The sequence below is a fragment of the Neoarius graeffei genome, chromosome 20 (genome assembly GCF_027579695.1).
Source record: "Neoarius graeffei isolate fNeoGra1 chromosome 20, fNeoGra1.pri, whole genome shotgun sequence".
Lineage (NCBI taxonomy): Eukaryota > Metazoa > Chordata > Actinopteri > Siluriformes > Ariidae > Neoarius > Neoarius graeffei.
The window spans coordinates 64,609,425-64,626,313 of NC_083588.1; the positions used below are offsets into that span (position 1 = coordinate 64,609,425).

The following is a 16,889-nucleotide window of genomic DNA, read 5'->3' on the forward strand; positions in this document are numbered from 1 at the left end:
CTCCAGTTATTCTTAATTATACCACAGTGCTGTTTCTCAAATCTGACGGTGCTGATTAATTTTCTCCAACAGCAGCTTGGACAGTCGAAAAGACGGTAACGCCGACGGTACTCAAAGGACAGGTTTATATTAATGCGCTCGTCCTAATATATTATCGTTTCTATAGTAACGGCTCGTTCACAGTGACTTGTACAGAGAACGCCGCACACCATGCAAGACTAATGATACCTGGATATGGATTAAGAAAACATGTTTTCTTAAATTATCATTTTTGGGGCTTTTTTTTCACTGAGATTTTTTTGAAAAGTTACTGAGAAATAAAAGTTAACAAGTAAACTAATGCTCTCCTAAAAGGTCGTTGTCAGAAGATGCGTCTGGTCGAAAGTCATGCCTTATAAGACACTTGCCTTAGAGCAAATACATAACAATACCCAAGTAAGTATTTTGGTAAGAAAGTCTGCCAGGACTTGTTCACACTCTTTCCACTGAGCACCGTGCGTACCTTTTTATTTAGATTTTAGTCGTCCACCAAACTGTTCCTTTATTCATCCTGGCTTTCTCTCAGCTATTTATACATCGTGCCGATGATGTTATGCGTCATGTGACACTGTTTCGGTCTGAGTTGAGGTGCGTTCTCATGTTTTTCTTCACTCGTGTGGCAAGAGAAGGTGAAAAATGATATTTTATATTTTTGTCCCACACACAAACAGCTGACAGCTCTTTCTTTTTTCTTGGCGGTTCCCTTCTTCCCACTTCTTTTCACTTTTTAATAATAACTTCTTCATTTTTGTCGTCTTCTTTTTTTACAGTGCCTTCCTGACACCCAGAGCTCCAATTATTACACACACACACACACACACACACACACACACACACACACACACACACACACACACACACACACACTCCACAGAGTCTTCGTCTAAAACATAATGGACTAAAATGCTCCAGTTATTCATCACTGGAGCTCTGAGTGTTAAACTCCAGCATCAAACAAAATGACAGAGAGAGAGAAAGAGAGAGAGGAAGACAGAGAGAGAGAGAGACAGAAAGAGAGAGAGACAGAAAGAGAGAGAGAGGAAGACAGAAAGACAGAGAGAGGGAGACAGAAAGACAGAGAGAGGGAGAGAGAGAGGGAGACAGAAAGAGATAGAGAGAGAGAGAGAGAGAGAGAGAGAGAGAGAGAGAGATGATGTAAAAGAGGAGAAAATCGTGACTCACTCTCTGCAGCTCCTGGTTCTTCTCCTCCAGTTGTGCCTCCATCTGTCGCAGGCGCTCCTCGAAGTTGCCATGGCGTTCCTCCGCCTGTAACAGAAGGACGGAGAGAAACAGACAAAGCGTGACGGACGAGAGAAAGAGAATAAGACGTTTAAAAAGGGACTAATTTGAATAAAAATACTCAACACTGTGTTGGATTACAGTAATACAATTTTCACGCACTAGCAGGTGACAAGTCAGTTGTCTCGCTTGTAGTTTCTCTTGTGGGCGTGGCCTCACTTTTATTAAAAATGTATTCATGTGCTGACCTCAGCGTATTAACATACCGAACACGTCTTAGTGGATCTGATAGTTTTGAGATAAAACGGTGAAAATAATTTGTCAGGATTTTACACTTTGTGTCCGTGTGTGTGTGTGTGTGTGTGATACCTTGTTGAGAGCAGCCACTCTCTGAGCAAGCTGAGCCTCGATCTCGGGCAGCGTCTCGGCTCTCTGCAGCGTCTGCTGGAGCTTCTGCTTTGCGTCATCCAGACGTTCCTGCAGCTGCCTGTTCTTCTCCTCACTCTGCACAGAGAAATGAAAGATGAAGAGAGAGAACGAGACAAAAGAACAGACAAGCAGATGAGAAAGACACGCTTGACTGAACACTCCTTAACACGTACGGCATAATATTAGCTGAAGTACTAAACGACTGGAAATTAATTCACACAAATGTTCAGGCCACACTGCGGCAACATTAAAAAAGACAGAATTGCTCAGGAACATACCGTACCAGACAAAAGTTTGGGCACATCTTCGAATTCAGTGGTCTTTATTTATATTTATGAATTAAAAGTCACTTCATGTCTTAAAGTAATAATGAACGTCATTTCTCTTTACTTAGTTGTTCGGTTCTCGACATAATATGGATTACTACAGTTGTGCTGTTGAATAGGGCTATTTACTTATAGCATTTTTATTATTTACTATTTACTGTTTGATCTCAAACACATTAAGAAGGTCAAAAACTCATCCACTGATTAACTAATGACCTTCTGATGAGACACACTTGTCAATTGAAAAGCGTTCCAGGTGACTCCCTCGTGAAGCTGGTTAAGAAAATGCCAATAGTGTGTAAAGTGTCATCCAGGGAAACGATGGATACGCTGAAGAATCTAAAATATCAAGCGCTTTTTTGTTTTTTAACAGTTTTATTTATTCACCACATCATTCCAGATGTGTTCCAGATGGTATTTCATAGTTTTGATGTCTTCAGTTTTGTTCGACAATGTAGAGAAAAGTCACGATATAGAAACATCTACGGTACGAATGAGTAGAGTAGGAGTGTACAAACTTTTGACTGGTACTGTATCTTTTTCACAGTTTATCGTTTTCACCTCTCTTTGCCGTTTATGGAGTTTTGTTAAACGGTGTGGCTAAATGTAAATGTATCGTGAGCATGCTCAGTAATTTATGGCGAATTGGCGTTTATCGACACAGACGTGTGAATACGAGGAAAATCAGTAAAGTTTTTGTCAATCTAGAAGGAATTATTTTCACACAACTTTATTAAAAAGTTGATAAAAGAAGCCTGAATGTAACTGAATAAATTTTTTTTGTTATTTTGTGGCCATTTTTTGTGTAATTTCAGTGATGTACATTTATTACATGCACTTGAAATAGATGTTCGCATATTTTTGAACGTAAACTTAACATTTTCTTAACTAGACATTTTTTGATACAAAATGCACATCACTGGAGTGATATCTGTGTATTTTGTGTTTTCTGGTTGTACAGCAACCTTTAGTATGAGAAAAATTATTATTATTATTATTATTATTATTATTGCTGGGCAGCACGGTGGTGTAGTGGTTAGCGCTGTCGCCTCACAGCAGGAAGGTCCGGGTTCGAGCCCCGTGGCCGGCGAGGGCCTTTCTGTGTGGAGTTTGCATGTTCTCCCCGTGTCCGCGTGGGTTTCCTCCGGGTGCTCCGGTTTCCCCCACAGTCCAAAGACATGCAGGTTAGGTTAGGGTGACCAGACGTCCTGGCTTTACCGGGACAGTCCCGATTTGGGGTTGTGTGTCCCGAGAAAAGTCTGTCGGGACACGGATATGTCCCGGTTTTCGCCACTTGCGACGTTTGCGACTGAGCAGCGTGGGAATCATTAGCGGAGAAATGTCTGCATTTACTATTTTGATGAATTGACAGGAATCGCAAACTTTCCTGGTTACTGCCCCCTGGCCCTGTGGCATGGGTGTTTATTTAGCCACATTATTCCAGACAACAGAACGTGTTGCCATGCAACAATAAAATAAACATTAACTGGCGCAAATGTTCTTTGTTTAGCAGCTAGCAGCAGTAATGCCGCAGCAATTATGCCGAAAAGAAAATGTACCTTTTCCAAAGATTTACAGGGCACCTACCCCTTCCTCCGAGAGGTGCAGAACAATGCGCACGAAGCCGACTGCACACACTGTAAGTGCTTTGTTCTTGTACTGAGTTGGGTAGCCTATGCTGCAAATGCTGTGCGCTCATGTGGGGGCTTTCCTCGGGCTGCCGCCCCTCTCCTCCTTTACTGCTGTTTTGTTTGAGTGTATATTTACGGAAGCCGCAAGAGGCCCTTCATATAATCTTTTTTTATTCACCTTGTTATCCCGAGATAACGACATAATTAATTCAGGATCTTGAGAAAACAACACAACTAATTTGAGATCTCGAGAAAACAAAACAATTATTTCATGATCTCAGCTGGATCACTGCATCTCCGTCGGTAGAGACAAAGCCGGGCCAGTCTTCTGCGGAGGTGCCGCGGACTCATTTTGAAATGATCCCTTATTAAAAGACTTAATGCAATCTCTCCCTGTGTCAACCCCTGATCAAAATATTGCCTTATTAGGTGATCGATTATTCCAGACATTCTAATGACCAAAGCTGCGTCTATACAGAATGAGAAATAGCCCCAAAGTCAGCATATCACAAGTCTCTTGGCGCTCCTGAATGAACCATTTCTCAGCTGTTTACTCGAGATCACGGAATAATTGTTTTGTTTTCTCGAGATCTCAGAATAACGGTTTTGTTTTCTCGAGATCTCAGAATAACGGTTTTGTTTTCTCGAGATCTCGAATTAGTTGTGTTGTTTTCTCGAGATCCTGAATTAATTATGTCGTTATCTCGGGATAACAAGCTGAATAAAAAAAGGATTATATGAAGGGCCTCTCTCGGCTTCCGTAGTATATATTCTCAAATCACTTGTCTCTTTTTTGTTTCTGTTTAACATACCATTCTGACAGTTTGGCCATATTGCTGTGTTGAACAGCTTGTTGCACCTTCCATTAAAGTGTTCACTTTTGTCCACATCTTCTCGCTTTATTCATTCAGTTGTGGGGAATGGTTAGTAAGGTTGATTCTGACCGAGGCTATGTTGAGGTCACATATCTACTTTTTAAGTTCATGCTATAGTGCATACAATTTTAGAGATATAGCCTACATGTGCATATGCATTCTTCTTGGTGTCTCACAAACAGGTGAAATAAATCAGTTTAAATGTGGCCTATGGACATAGCCTGGCCTATTCTCAGCCATTACAAAATCTGTTGTCTGACCATAATTTAACTGATCTGTATACCACTATGCTACTAGATAACAAAATGCCTGTTTGTTTTATTTCATGTGAGATGTTGATAAATGTGAGCTTCAACAAAATGATAAGAGCACCTCTCTGAGTGTCACGTTTACGTAAAAAAAAAAAGGTGTGCATGCACGAGCATGGTTGCGCGCAAAAGTGTCCCGGTTTCAGACTCGGGAAATCTGGTCACCCTAGGTTAGGTTAACTGGTGACTCTAAATTGAGCGTAGGTGTGAATGTGAGTGTGAATGGTTGTCTGTGTCTATGTGTCAGCCCTGTGATGACCTGGCGACTTGTCCAGGGTGAACCCCGCCTTTCACCCGTAGTCAGCTGGGATAGGATCCAGCTCGCCTGCGACCCTGTAGAACAGGATAAAGCGGCTACAGATAATGAGATGAGATGAGATTATTATTATTATTATTATTATTATTATTATTATTATTATTATATACTACAACCTATTGCTTACTGGCTATCAAAGAAAATTTTTAAGGACATAACAGGGGAAAGAAAGAAGATAAAAAGAAATCAATAAAAATATTTAATTGACATTTTTTTCGTATGAAGCTGTAGTTTGACTCTAAAAGCTCGAAACTAAGCTTGGGCTCAAAGAGTTAATCCTGTCGCATGAAGCCTTTAACTTTTCAACCGAGACAAGATGAGAGAATTTTCTTCAAAGATGTTTAACAAAATAAATCTAATCTCGAGCACACAGCATCCGCAGCACCGAGAAACCACACAATCCGTGATTACAGACGCTCGGCCTCAGACCACAACATGGGTAATTGTGAGATTTTATCATGTTGTGGAGCGGCTGTGTCCCAAACTGTACAATTAGTACACTCTCATTAGTGTCCATACAACTTTCTATTTTAGGAAATATTCAAAATATTAGACTATGTTACACTAATATTAATATACAGTTCTGTGTAAAAGTCTTTGGCACATGTACAGTGCCTTGAAAAAGTATTCATACCCCTTGAACTTTTTCACATTTTTCCACCTTACAACCACGAACTTAAAAGTTTTTTATTGAGATTTTATGTGATAGACCAACACAGAGTAGCACAGAATTGTGAAGTGAAATGAAAATGATAAATGGTCTTCAAAATTTTAAACAAATAAAAATCTGAAAAATGTGGTGTGCATTAGTATTCAGCCCCCCTGCGTCAATACTTTGTAGAGCCACCTTTTGCTGCAATTACAGCTGCAAGTCTTTTGTGGTATGTCTCTACCAGCTTTGCACATCTAGACACTGAAATTTTTGCCCATTCTTCTTTGCAAAATAGCTCAAGCTCAGCCAGATTGGATGGAGAGCGTCTGTGAACAGCAATTTTCAAGTCTTGCCACAGATGCTCAATGGGATTTAGGTCTGGACTTTGACTGGGCCATTCTAACACATGAATATTCTTTGATCTAAATCAGGGCTTTTCAAAGTGTGGGGCGTGCCTCCCCTAGGGGGCGCCAGAGTTCTTCAGGGGGGGTGCAACGTGAGGAAAAATAAACCAGAATAAGTTACTATTGCGGACATTTAGCGAACTTCAGCTAGCCTTTGCCAGAGACAAAATGGATTGATATTTAGTACCTAAAGCTACAGTGAGTGAGGAGACAGAGTCTGGGCCAAGCAAAAAAAAGAAGGAAGTCTGACCACGATTATTTAAAGTTTGGATTTTCATGGACTGGATCTGAAGATGCTCCACTGCCACAGTGTGTTGTCTGCCAAGAGGTGCTAGCTAATGATGCTATGAGATGTTTAAAATGTGTAAAACAAGATGTTTTAAAAAAAAGCACAGATGTTTAAAATGTGTAAAAAAAAAAACCAGATGTTTTTAAAAAAAGCACAAATGTTTAAAATGTGTAAAAAAAAGATGTTTTCAAAAAGCACAGATGTTTAAAATGTGTAAAAAAACCAGATGTTTTAAAAAAAAGCACAAATGTTTAAAATGTGTTAAAAAAAGATGTTTTCAAAAAGCACAGATGTTTAAAATGTGTTAAAAAAAATGTTTTCAAAAAGCACAGATGTTTAAAATGTGTAAAAGAAAAAAATAAAAATGTGTACAACAACCATTTTTTTAAATACGAATGGAACATTAAGTATAACAACAACAAAAATTGTGTGTGTGTGTGTGTGGGGGGGGGGGGGGGCGCTGTTGTTTATTTGCTGTCTGAAGGGGGGCTGACTCTCCCACACTTTGAAAACCCCTGATCTAAACCATTCCATTGTAGCTCTGGCTGTATGTTTAGGGTCATTGTCTTGCTGGAAGGTGAATCTCCTTCCTAGTCTCAAGTCTTTTGCAGCCTCCAACAGGTTTTCTTCCAGGATTGCCCTGTATTTAGCTCCATCCATCTTCCCATCAACTCTGACCAGCTTCCCTGTCCCTGCTGAAGAAAAGCATCCCCATAGCATGATGCTGCCACCACCATGTTTCACAGTGGGGATGGTGTGTGCAGGGTGATGAGCAGTGTTAGTTTTCCGCCACACATAGCGCTTTGCATTTAGGCCAGAAAGTTCAACTCTGGTCTCATCTGACCAAAGCACCTTCTTCCACATGTTTGCTGTGTCCCCTACATGGCTTCTGGCAAACTGCAAACGGGACTTCTTATGCCTGTCTTTCAACAATGGCTTTCTTCTTGCCACTCTTCCAAAAAGGCCAGATTTGTGGAGTGTACGACTTATAGTTGTCCTGTGCACAGATTCTCCCACCTGAGCTGTGGATTTCTGCAGCTCCTCCAGAGTGATCATGAGCCTCTTGGCTGCTTCTCTGACCAGTGCTCTCCTTGCTCGCTCTGTCAGTTTAGGTGGACGGCCATGTCTTGGTACTGTAGGTTTGCAGTTGTGCCATACTTTTTCCATTTTTGAATGATGGATTGAACAGTGCTTCTTGAGATGTTCAGAGCTTGGGATATTTTTTTATAACCTAACCCTGCTTTAAACTTCTCCAGAACTTTATCCCTGACCTGTCTGGTGAGTTCTTTGGTCTTCATGATGCTGTTTGTTCTTCAGTGTTCTCTAACAAACCACTGAGGCCTTCACAGAGCAAGTGTATTTATGCTGAGAGTAAATTACACACAGTAGGACTCTATTAACTAATTAGACGACTTCTGAAGGCAATTGAACGCACTGGATTGTATTTAGAGGTATCAGAGTACAGGGGGCTGAATACTAATGCACACCACATTTTTCAGATTTTTATTTGTTTAAAATTTTGAAGACCATTTATCATTTTCGTTTCACTTCACAATTATGTGCTACTCTGTGTTGGTCTATCACATAAAATCTCAATAAAAACTTTTAAGTTCGTGGTTGTAAGGTGGAAAAATGTGAAAAAGTTCAAGGGGTATGAATACTTTTTCAAGGCACTGTATATACACAATATTTTTTTGCAGTGTAGATCTGAGGGACACAACATTACAAAAATGACAGCTTAATAAAGACTGTTAAATAAAGGAAAATGTATCTAATATTCCTCATTATGAGATTATAACATAATGAATATAAGATTATTAAACCTATTCCTGGATATGTTTTGTACTTACTTTAAACTTGAAATTGTTTTATTCTACTGAAACATCATTTTCTTTATTTCTAGAAATAAAGGTTTGAATGTTTAAAATAAGCAAAATTGTCTGTCAATATTTTAAGATGATTTCAATCTTAAAATGAGTAAACATACGTAGAAAACAGGCTTGTAGTACTCGACTCTGACTCGTGTCCTAATTTTAAGGACTCGTGACTTGACTTGGACTTGAGCACTGATGACTCGGACTCGGACATTAACTGCATTCAGACTCGTAAATTGGAGACGAGGGCTCAGATTTTTTCTTTATTTTTGGCAACATGCCATAATAATTTGGCATAAGATATTTATAGCTACATAAATTTTTATACTAATTTCATGCAAGAGAAGCACATTCACCTGTTCATACGTCATGTTCAGGAACAAACTAACGTTAATGGCGCTAAAATGCCTGGAGAGACGCCGCTAGGATTGTCCGCTTTGCTGATACAGACTTCTCGTGCAGTGGGAAAAAATGCACTGCGATGTGTTCCATATGTAGAAGAACTATCGAGGAGACGACGGGGACGACCTCGAACTTCAATCATCATTTGGTAAGACTCCACCCAGAGAAGGAAGTGACACGCTATGTTCATTGCCCTGTTGATAGTGGGCGGGGCTTGCTGAGCAATGAACAAGCTTTTTATCTGTAGCCTATTAACTAAAATGGGGCAGTGGAGCAGGAACGTCAGTCCAACACAGTAGCAGAGACGCTTTCACATAAAGGCAGCAACAGACACCATCGCATGGTGCCGTTAGAGTCTTGTTCTCGGACTCGACTCGGATCAATAGCGGGCTCGACTCGAAATTTTCTTTAATGACTTGGACTTGAACACTGGGGACTCGAGACTGGACTCGGACTCGAGGTTTAGTAACTCGACTACAACACTGATAGAAAACACATTCATAATCAAGCTAAGAAATGTTAGTTTAATTGACCGATATTCAAGATTTTCTTAATTGTGATCATCATTTGTAGAGAAAAAAAACATCTCCAATAAACAATAAATGTCTGCTTGAGTTTTGTTGCATTTTGTACAACCCCGATTCCAAAAAAGTTGGGACAAAGTACAACGTGCAAATAAAAACGGAATGCAATGATGTGGAAGTTTCAAAATTCCATATTTTATTCAGAATAGAACATAGATGACATATCAAATGTTTAAACTGAGAAAATGTATCATTTAAAGAGAAAAATTAGGTGATTTTAAATTTCATGACAACAACACATCTCAAAAAAGTTGGGACAAGGCCATGTTTCCCACTGTGAGACATCCCCTTTTCTTTTTACAACAGTCTGTAAACGTCTGGGGACTGAGGAGACAAGTTGCTCAAGTTTAGGGATAGGAATGTTAACCCATTCTTGTCTAATGTAGGATTCTAGTTGCTCAACTGTCTTAGGTCTTTTTTGTCGTATCTTCCGTTTTATGATGCGCCAAATGTTTTCTATGGGTGAAAGATCTGGACTGCCGGCTGGCCAGTTCAGTACCCGGACCCTTCTTCTACGCAGCCATGATGCTGTAATTGATGCAGTATGTGGTTTGGCATTGTCATGTTGGAAAATGCAAGGTCTTCCCTGAAAGAGACGTCGTCTGGATGGGAGCATATGTTGCTCTAGAACCTGGATCTACCTTTCAGCATTGATGGTGTCTTTCCAGATGTGTAAGCTGCCCATGCCACACGCACTAATGCAACCCCATACCATCAGAGATGCAGGCTTCTGAACTGAGCACTGATAACAACTCGGGTCGTCCTTCTCCTCTTTAGTCCGAATGACACGGCGTCCCTGATTTCCATAAAGAACTTCAAATTTTGATTTGTCTGACCACAGAACAGTTTTCCACTTTGCCACAGTCCATTTTAAATGAGCCTTGGCCCAGAGAAGACGTCTGCGCTTCTGGATCATGTTTAGATACGGCTTCTTCTTTGAACAATAGAGTTTTAGCTGGCAACGGCGGATGGCACGGTGAATTGTGTTCACAGATAATGTAGTCTGGAAATATTCCTGAGCCCATTTTGTGATTTCCAATACAGAAGCATGCCTGTATGTGATGCAGTGCCGTCTAAGGGCCCGAAGATCACGGGCACCCAGTATGGTTTTCCGGCCTTGACCCTTACGCACAGAGATTCTTCCAGATTCTCTGAATCTTTTGATGATATTATGCACTGTAGATGATGATGTGTTCAAACTCTTTGCAATTTTACACTGTCGAACTCCTTTCTGATATTGCTCCACTATTTGTCGGCGCAGAATTAGGGGGATCGGTGATCCTCTTCCCATCTTCACTTCTGAGAGCCGCTGCCACTCCAAGATGCTCTTTTTATACCCAGTCATGTTAATGACCTATTGCCAATTGACCTAATGAGTTGCAATTTGGTCCTCCAGCTGTTCCTTTTTTGTACCTTTAACTTTTCCAGCCTCTTATTGCCCCTGTCCCAACTTTTTTGAGATGTGTTGCTGTCATGAAATTTCAAATGAGCCAATATTTGGCATGAAATTTCAAAATGTCTCACTTTCGACATTTGATATGTTGTCTATGTTCTATTGTGAATACAATATCAGTTTTTGAGATTTGTAAATTATTGCATTCCGTTTTTATTTACAATTTGTACTTTGTCCCAACTTTTTTGGAATCGGGGTTGTATTAAGTCAGAAATTAAAAATATGACAGAAACTCTTTTGATATGTAGAAACACAGTAAACTAGAATTGACGAGATTTTAGTACTTTTTTTTATACATGAAGCTACACTCAAATTTTACTTCGCTAAAAATGTCATAACATGAGGCCGGTCTTAAAACTTCAAATGTTGATTTTTTTACTTTGAAGACAAAAATATGGAAATTCAAACAGCATTCAGTGAGTAAAATGAGTTGTCAGTGCACTCGTCCAAAACCACACCCTTTGCAATACATTACACACTGTTGTGTGAGAGCATCATGGTGATGAAAGTATCCCAGAATGCACTACTACATCTGACTTTCGCACTCTGTCTGAGTCAGAATACCCACAATGCACTGCAAAGTGGTCGTAATGATACATTAGTAGTGAATTATAAACACACACGCACAGAGGGCACTATTTATAGCTCAAATCCACAGCAGATGTTAAACGACAAAAAACAAAACAGAAGTCCGAGTGTGTACCTGTCTGTACAGAGACTCTTTACTGGCCAGTTCGTTCTCCAGCTTGTCTTTGAAGTCGTGGAGAGACGTCGCCTCCCGCTGGGCGCTCAGGTACCTGCAGGAAAAGAACACACTCCTGTATCTCGGTACTGATGTCAAGAAGCGGAAATAAAATGCACTTGTTTTGAAATAGTGACATCAATACAGCTATAACTGGTCATTATGTAAGCGGTAATGTACAACGAGACGGTCATTATTACGACACAGTGATGCAGGACGTCGACACAAACCCGCAATTATTTCATGATAAACACCTCGCTGTACTTTATTCCACTTATTACACGCCTACTTTCAAAAGAAATGAATAATATTGATTTAAGAATCATTTTATTGCTTCGGCCCATGATACAGTCCATAGCAACAGTCTGTTATACAGCAGAATGCTGTAACTGACCAATCAGAATTGAGTATTCAACAAAGCCATGTAATAATTAATTTTAATAACCAGCTAGTCATGTAATTAATGTTCTTTATACCACAGAGCAGCTGAATGCTCAAATCTGATTGGTCAGAAGATGTGCATTATTTTTGTACAGCAGCACGGATGGGATTACGGTTCCAGCCATAAAATGAATGACAGGTTAATATTAACTCCTTATTAACTGAGTGCGAGGTCTTTACGGGAAAATATCAGACCGAGGTCTTGACAGTACGGACCGAGTCCAAGGTCTGATATTTTTCCGTAAAGACCAAGCAAGAGAGGTTAATAATGAGTTTATTATATGGCTTTTTTATTTCTAAGATTAAAAGAGACGGTTATTATAATGAGACGTGACGCTGCTTTCCGTGACGTCATATTTGTAACATAGTTGAGTCGTGCATGCAGAATAAACGGCTAGCGGTTTCAAAACTGAATTTCTGTTCGCCGTTAGCAGTTTCTGAAGGCTCTTTGTTGCTCATTTCTTGAATAACTCGGTGACTCTTGTTTTTCTTTTGTGTTTCACCCATTTTTGATTCCGTTTTGATTTCCAATTCATCTTTTTTATCATTTTGTTTTTTTGTTTTTTTTTGCAACATTGAAAGCCGGCGCCTTGGAAAGAAAGTCCGTAATCACCCATGGGCATTACGGGAAAATACTGCCTGTCAGGGAACCAATCAGAGCACATGAGTTTACTGGAAGTAGCTTGTGCCATATCTCATCTCATTATCTCTAGCTGCTTTATCCTGTTCTACAGGGTCGCAGGCAAGCTGGAGCCTATCCCAGCTGACTACGGGCGAAAGGCGAGGTACATCCTGGACAAGATCATCACAGGGCCTTGTGCCATATAATAATAATATATTAATGCACTTGTTCTGATGCTTTATTGTTTCCATAGCAACAGCTCATACACAGTGACTTGTACGCTGGACGCTCAGCAGTCAGAGGTAAAGTTGTAATTTTTCTGACATAGCCAGGACAGCTTTGCTGATGAGTCGGAATCTTCAAAAAAAAAACCATCACTGTGTCATGTCCACCACCATTACAACTAATTACAGTACCATGCACCTGTTCCGGATTAGAGCGCAATCACAGCATGGGCTTATAAACACTCTCTAAACACACAGACTTGGTGAAATTTACATGCTGTACCAAGTGTCTCACATTACCAAGCCTTATATCTGTGTATTGCTTTTCTGGTTTTGACTTTGTTTTGTGTATTTGGACTCCGCCTTTCATCTTTGCCTCCACCATTCTGTTTGTGACCATTGCCTGTTTCACAATCCTGCCTTTGTCTTACATTTTTGTCCTGTTTGACTGCCTGTTTGTAAATAAACACTCTTCCTGTAATTACATCCATCATTCACCTGCTTACACATACACTGAGTCATGTGCTCCTCTTCCCCCCCACAGACAAACAATAAGTAAACAAGTCCGCAGTCAAGTTAACAATACATATTATTAACAAGCCTTGCTTAGGTGTCGATCGCTAACAATTATCGAGAACGGTGATCAAAGGATCGATAAAAGGATAACATGACTGCTGATACCGCTAAACTTAACACCTAGTTAAAGTGCACCGGTGGTGTTTTTATACCCCCTGCTTCACCCAGCCCCGCCCCATGGCGCGACGTAAATGACATCATCAGCAATTTGCGACACATGGTGAAGATTTAGAAAACAGAGCGAGTCAGTGTGTGGACATTGGCAACGATACAGCGGTAACCTCCGTCTTTTCCATAACAGACGAAGAAATCAATCATCGCCTCCATTCGTGATCCTTTAACTCAGTCAGTGAACTGCAGTAGTGACTCGGAAGGAGAAACTTGTGATCAGGAATTTTAATATGCCGAAAATTTTGCGTATAATGTGAGTGTTTGGTGTGACAAGTGGCTCCATTTCAGCATTACGAACTTTTCGGTATAATGAACTATTTGGACGTCCCCCAAGCAAGGAGTTTGTTATAGCGGGGCTGCGGTGTAGTTTTAAATACCTTTTAGAGTTGAAGAAATAAAACAGACTTCAGTTTTAGAATAGTTATGTGGAGGATTTAATCACTATATTTGGTGCTAGCATAACACCTTAGCAAGCTAACACACACACACACACACACACACACACACACACACACACACACACACTTTACCTGCGTTCTAGGGTCGTAATTCTCTCCTCCATATCCTCTCTCTGACACAGAGCCTATGAGAGAGAGAGAGAGAGAGAGAGAGAGAGAGAGAGAGAGAGAGAGAATGTTATGTAAGGTATCTAGCATTAAGGTAGCTAACAGCTCAGCATGCTTTAAATTCCCTTTAAATTCCATTGATATTGACATTTCCTGTTAATTTCACATTAATTACTGAATAATTTATAATCATAATATAATCAAATTAAAGACGAATAACTGAATAAGAACGTGGATGTTTAGAGTTCATCAGTTAGCAAAACATTTCCCAGACATCACTAATAAAAGAAAATACCTTTTAAAAAAAATAACCTAAAACATTGGCTATCTGGATGTTTCTCATCCTCAATACTACCTTTAACAGCTCTCTCTCTCTCTTTTTTTAAAATATAAATTATATTTGCTTCCTCAGAAGACGGCTTTAATTCTGTCTGAGAGAAATATTCAACAGAAAATACTCAGAAAATATAGCACTGTTGCTAGGCAACTGAAAAATACAGATGCAGACTAAAAGCTAGCTAACGTCTGAGGCTAATGATTTAACCAGCCAGCACGTATAGACAATATAAAGGCAGCGGAAAATGAGCCAAAAGTGTTTAGAACATTAACATTTACCTCAGATATGTTGGAAAATGATCAGGAAAAGGCTCAGAATTACTAAAATTACACCGGAGATGAATTTAGCGTCAAGCGCTAATCCAGTTTCCATGAGTTGAGGCGCACTGACACGGGCCACATCAACAGTGTATAAGGCTTTACACTGGATCTTGGACAAAATGTTGATTTCTAAAGTTGTAAATCTTGTAGAAGTCCTGATCAGTTATCCAGATTTAATTTCATTCAGACTCTTGTATTGTACCGTGCGGTGATTTAGAGTGTAAACAAACATGTTTTTTGTTTGTTTTTTTTATATTCCTACTAAGCTATCCATCAAATTATTCATACATGAATAGACAGTGTGTAAACATCGCTTTTTGTTAAAGATCAGCACCACGTGTCACAACAGTTGTTGACAGGTGATGTGTAATACAGCTAGAGGCCAACCAGAAACAAAGGCTAATGCAGGCGAGTGCTAACATGCTCGAGTTAATGCCAGTAGACAGTAGCTTGGAATGCTAACAGGATGTTACTTGTGTGTTATAAGTAGTTTGTGGGTGGTCGGGGATTACACGAGAGAGAGAGAGAGAGAGAGAGAGAGAGAGATACTGATAAAGAGAGACAGAATGTTCTCAGTCATAATGTTTTGAAGAATCATTTTCTTTGAATTACTTGTTTTGAATCAGTTGTACACGTGTATAGTGACAATAAAGGCATTCTATTCTCATCTCATCTCATTATCTGTAGCCACTTTATCCTGTTCTACAGGGTCGCAGGCAAGCTGGAGCCTATCCCAGCTGACTACGGGCGAAAGGCGGGGTACACCCTGGACAAGTCGCCAGGTCATCACAGGGCTGACACATAGACACAGACAACCATTCACACTCACATTCACACCTACGCTCAATTTAGAGTCACCAGTTAACCTAACCTGCATGTCTTTGGACTGTGGGGGAAACCGGAGCACCCGGAGGAAACCCACGCGGACACGGGGAGAACATGCAAACTCCGCACAGAAAGGCCCTCGCCGGCCACGGGGCTCGAACCCAGGACCTTCTTGCTGTGAGGCGACAGCGCTAACCACTACACCACCATGCCGCCCTGTTCTAAATCTGTTTATTATTATTATTATTATTATTATTATTATTAATAATAATAATAACTACTATATTTTAAATTGATTCATTCTGAATTGACTCTTTTGAAATCCTTGTTTTCAATCAGTTTATCTCGAAGCTGAACTGAATCATGTGTTGTGAATCAGTGGTTTTGATTCCATATTTTTCAAAGATCTTGTCTGGATTATTTTGAATTGTCTGTCTTGAAATGCTCGTTTTAATTTTCTGCAAATCGCTGGTTTTGAATCAATTGTGTTACTTTGTCGCTTTGAAACGAATCACTTGTTTTGAATCAGTGGCTTTGACTCGGTTGTTTTTCAACATCCTGTGTGAAATTGATTTGTTTACGTGAACTGATTTATAATGCTTGCTTTGCATCATTCACTTGGAGTCATTTGTTTTGAATGAGATGTTTTAAAAGGTTTATTCTGGAGCTGAATCACTGCACTGAATTGCTGAATCAGTGGTTCTGATTCTGTTATTTTTAGCTTGTTTTAAATTGATTATTTCAAATTGTTTGCTGTGTTAAATTGTTTGTGTTGGAATTGAACTGAATCAGTATCTTGTTTTGAAATGATTAATGAATTTTGATTTGGCTGATATAAAATACATGTTCTGGATCACTTGCTTTGAATCAATTATTTTGGTTTTAAACTCATCTCATTATCTCAAGCCGCTTTATCCTGTTCTACAGGGTCGCAGGCGAGCTGGATCCTATCCCAGCTGACTACGGGCGAAAGGCGGGGTTCACCCTGGACAAGTCGCCAGGTCATCACAGGGCTGACACATAGACACAGACAACCATTCACACTCACATTCACACCTACGGTCAATTTAGAGTCACCAGTTAACCTAACCTGCATGTCTTTGGACTGTGGGGGAAACCGGAGCACCCGGAGGAAACCCACGCGGACACGGGGAGAACATGCAAACTCCACACAGAAAGGCCCTCGCCGGCCCCGGGGCTCGAACCCAGGACCTTCTTGCTGTGAGGCGACAGCGCTAACCACT

At 40.1% G+C, this 16,889-nt stretch overlaps 1 protein-coding gene across 1 annotated transcript in view; it reads right to left on the reverse strand.

Moving 5' to 3' along the window:
- ppfia3 (PTPRF interacting protein alpha 3) overlaps window positions 1-16,889 on the reverse strand; it is a 70,027-nt gene that overhangs the window by 41,060 nt on the left and 12,078 nt on the right. The window contains exons 8-11 of the mRNA XM_060902248.1: window positions 14,128-14,180; window positions 11,525-11,618; window positions 1,648-1,782; window positions 1,222-1,305 (exon numbers count right to left, since the gene is read on the reverse strand). Of these exons, the coding sequence (XP_060758231.1) occupies window positions 1,222-1,305; window positions 1,648-1,782; window positions 11,525-11,618; window positions 14,128-14,180 (366 nt within the window). The remainder of the gene's footprint in view (window positions 1-1,221; window positions 1,306-1,647; window positions 1,783-11,524; window positions 11,619-14,127; window positions 14,181-16,889) is intronic.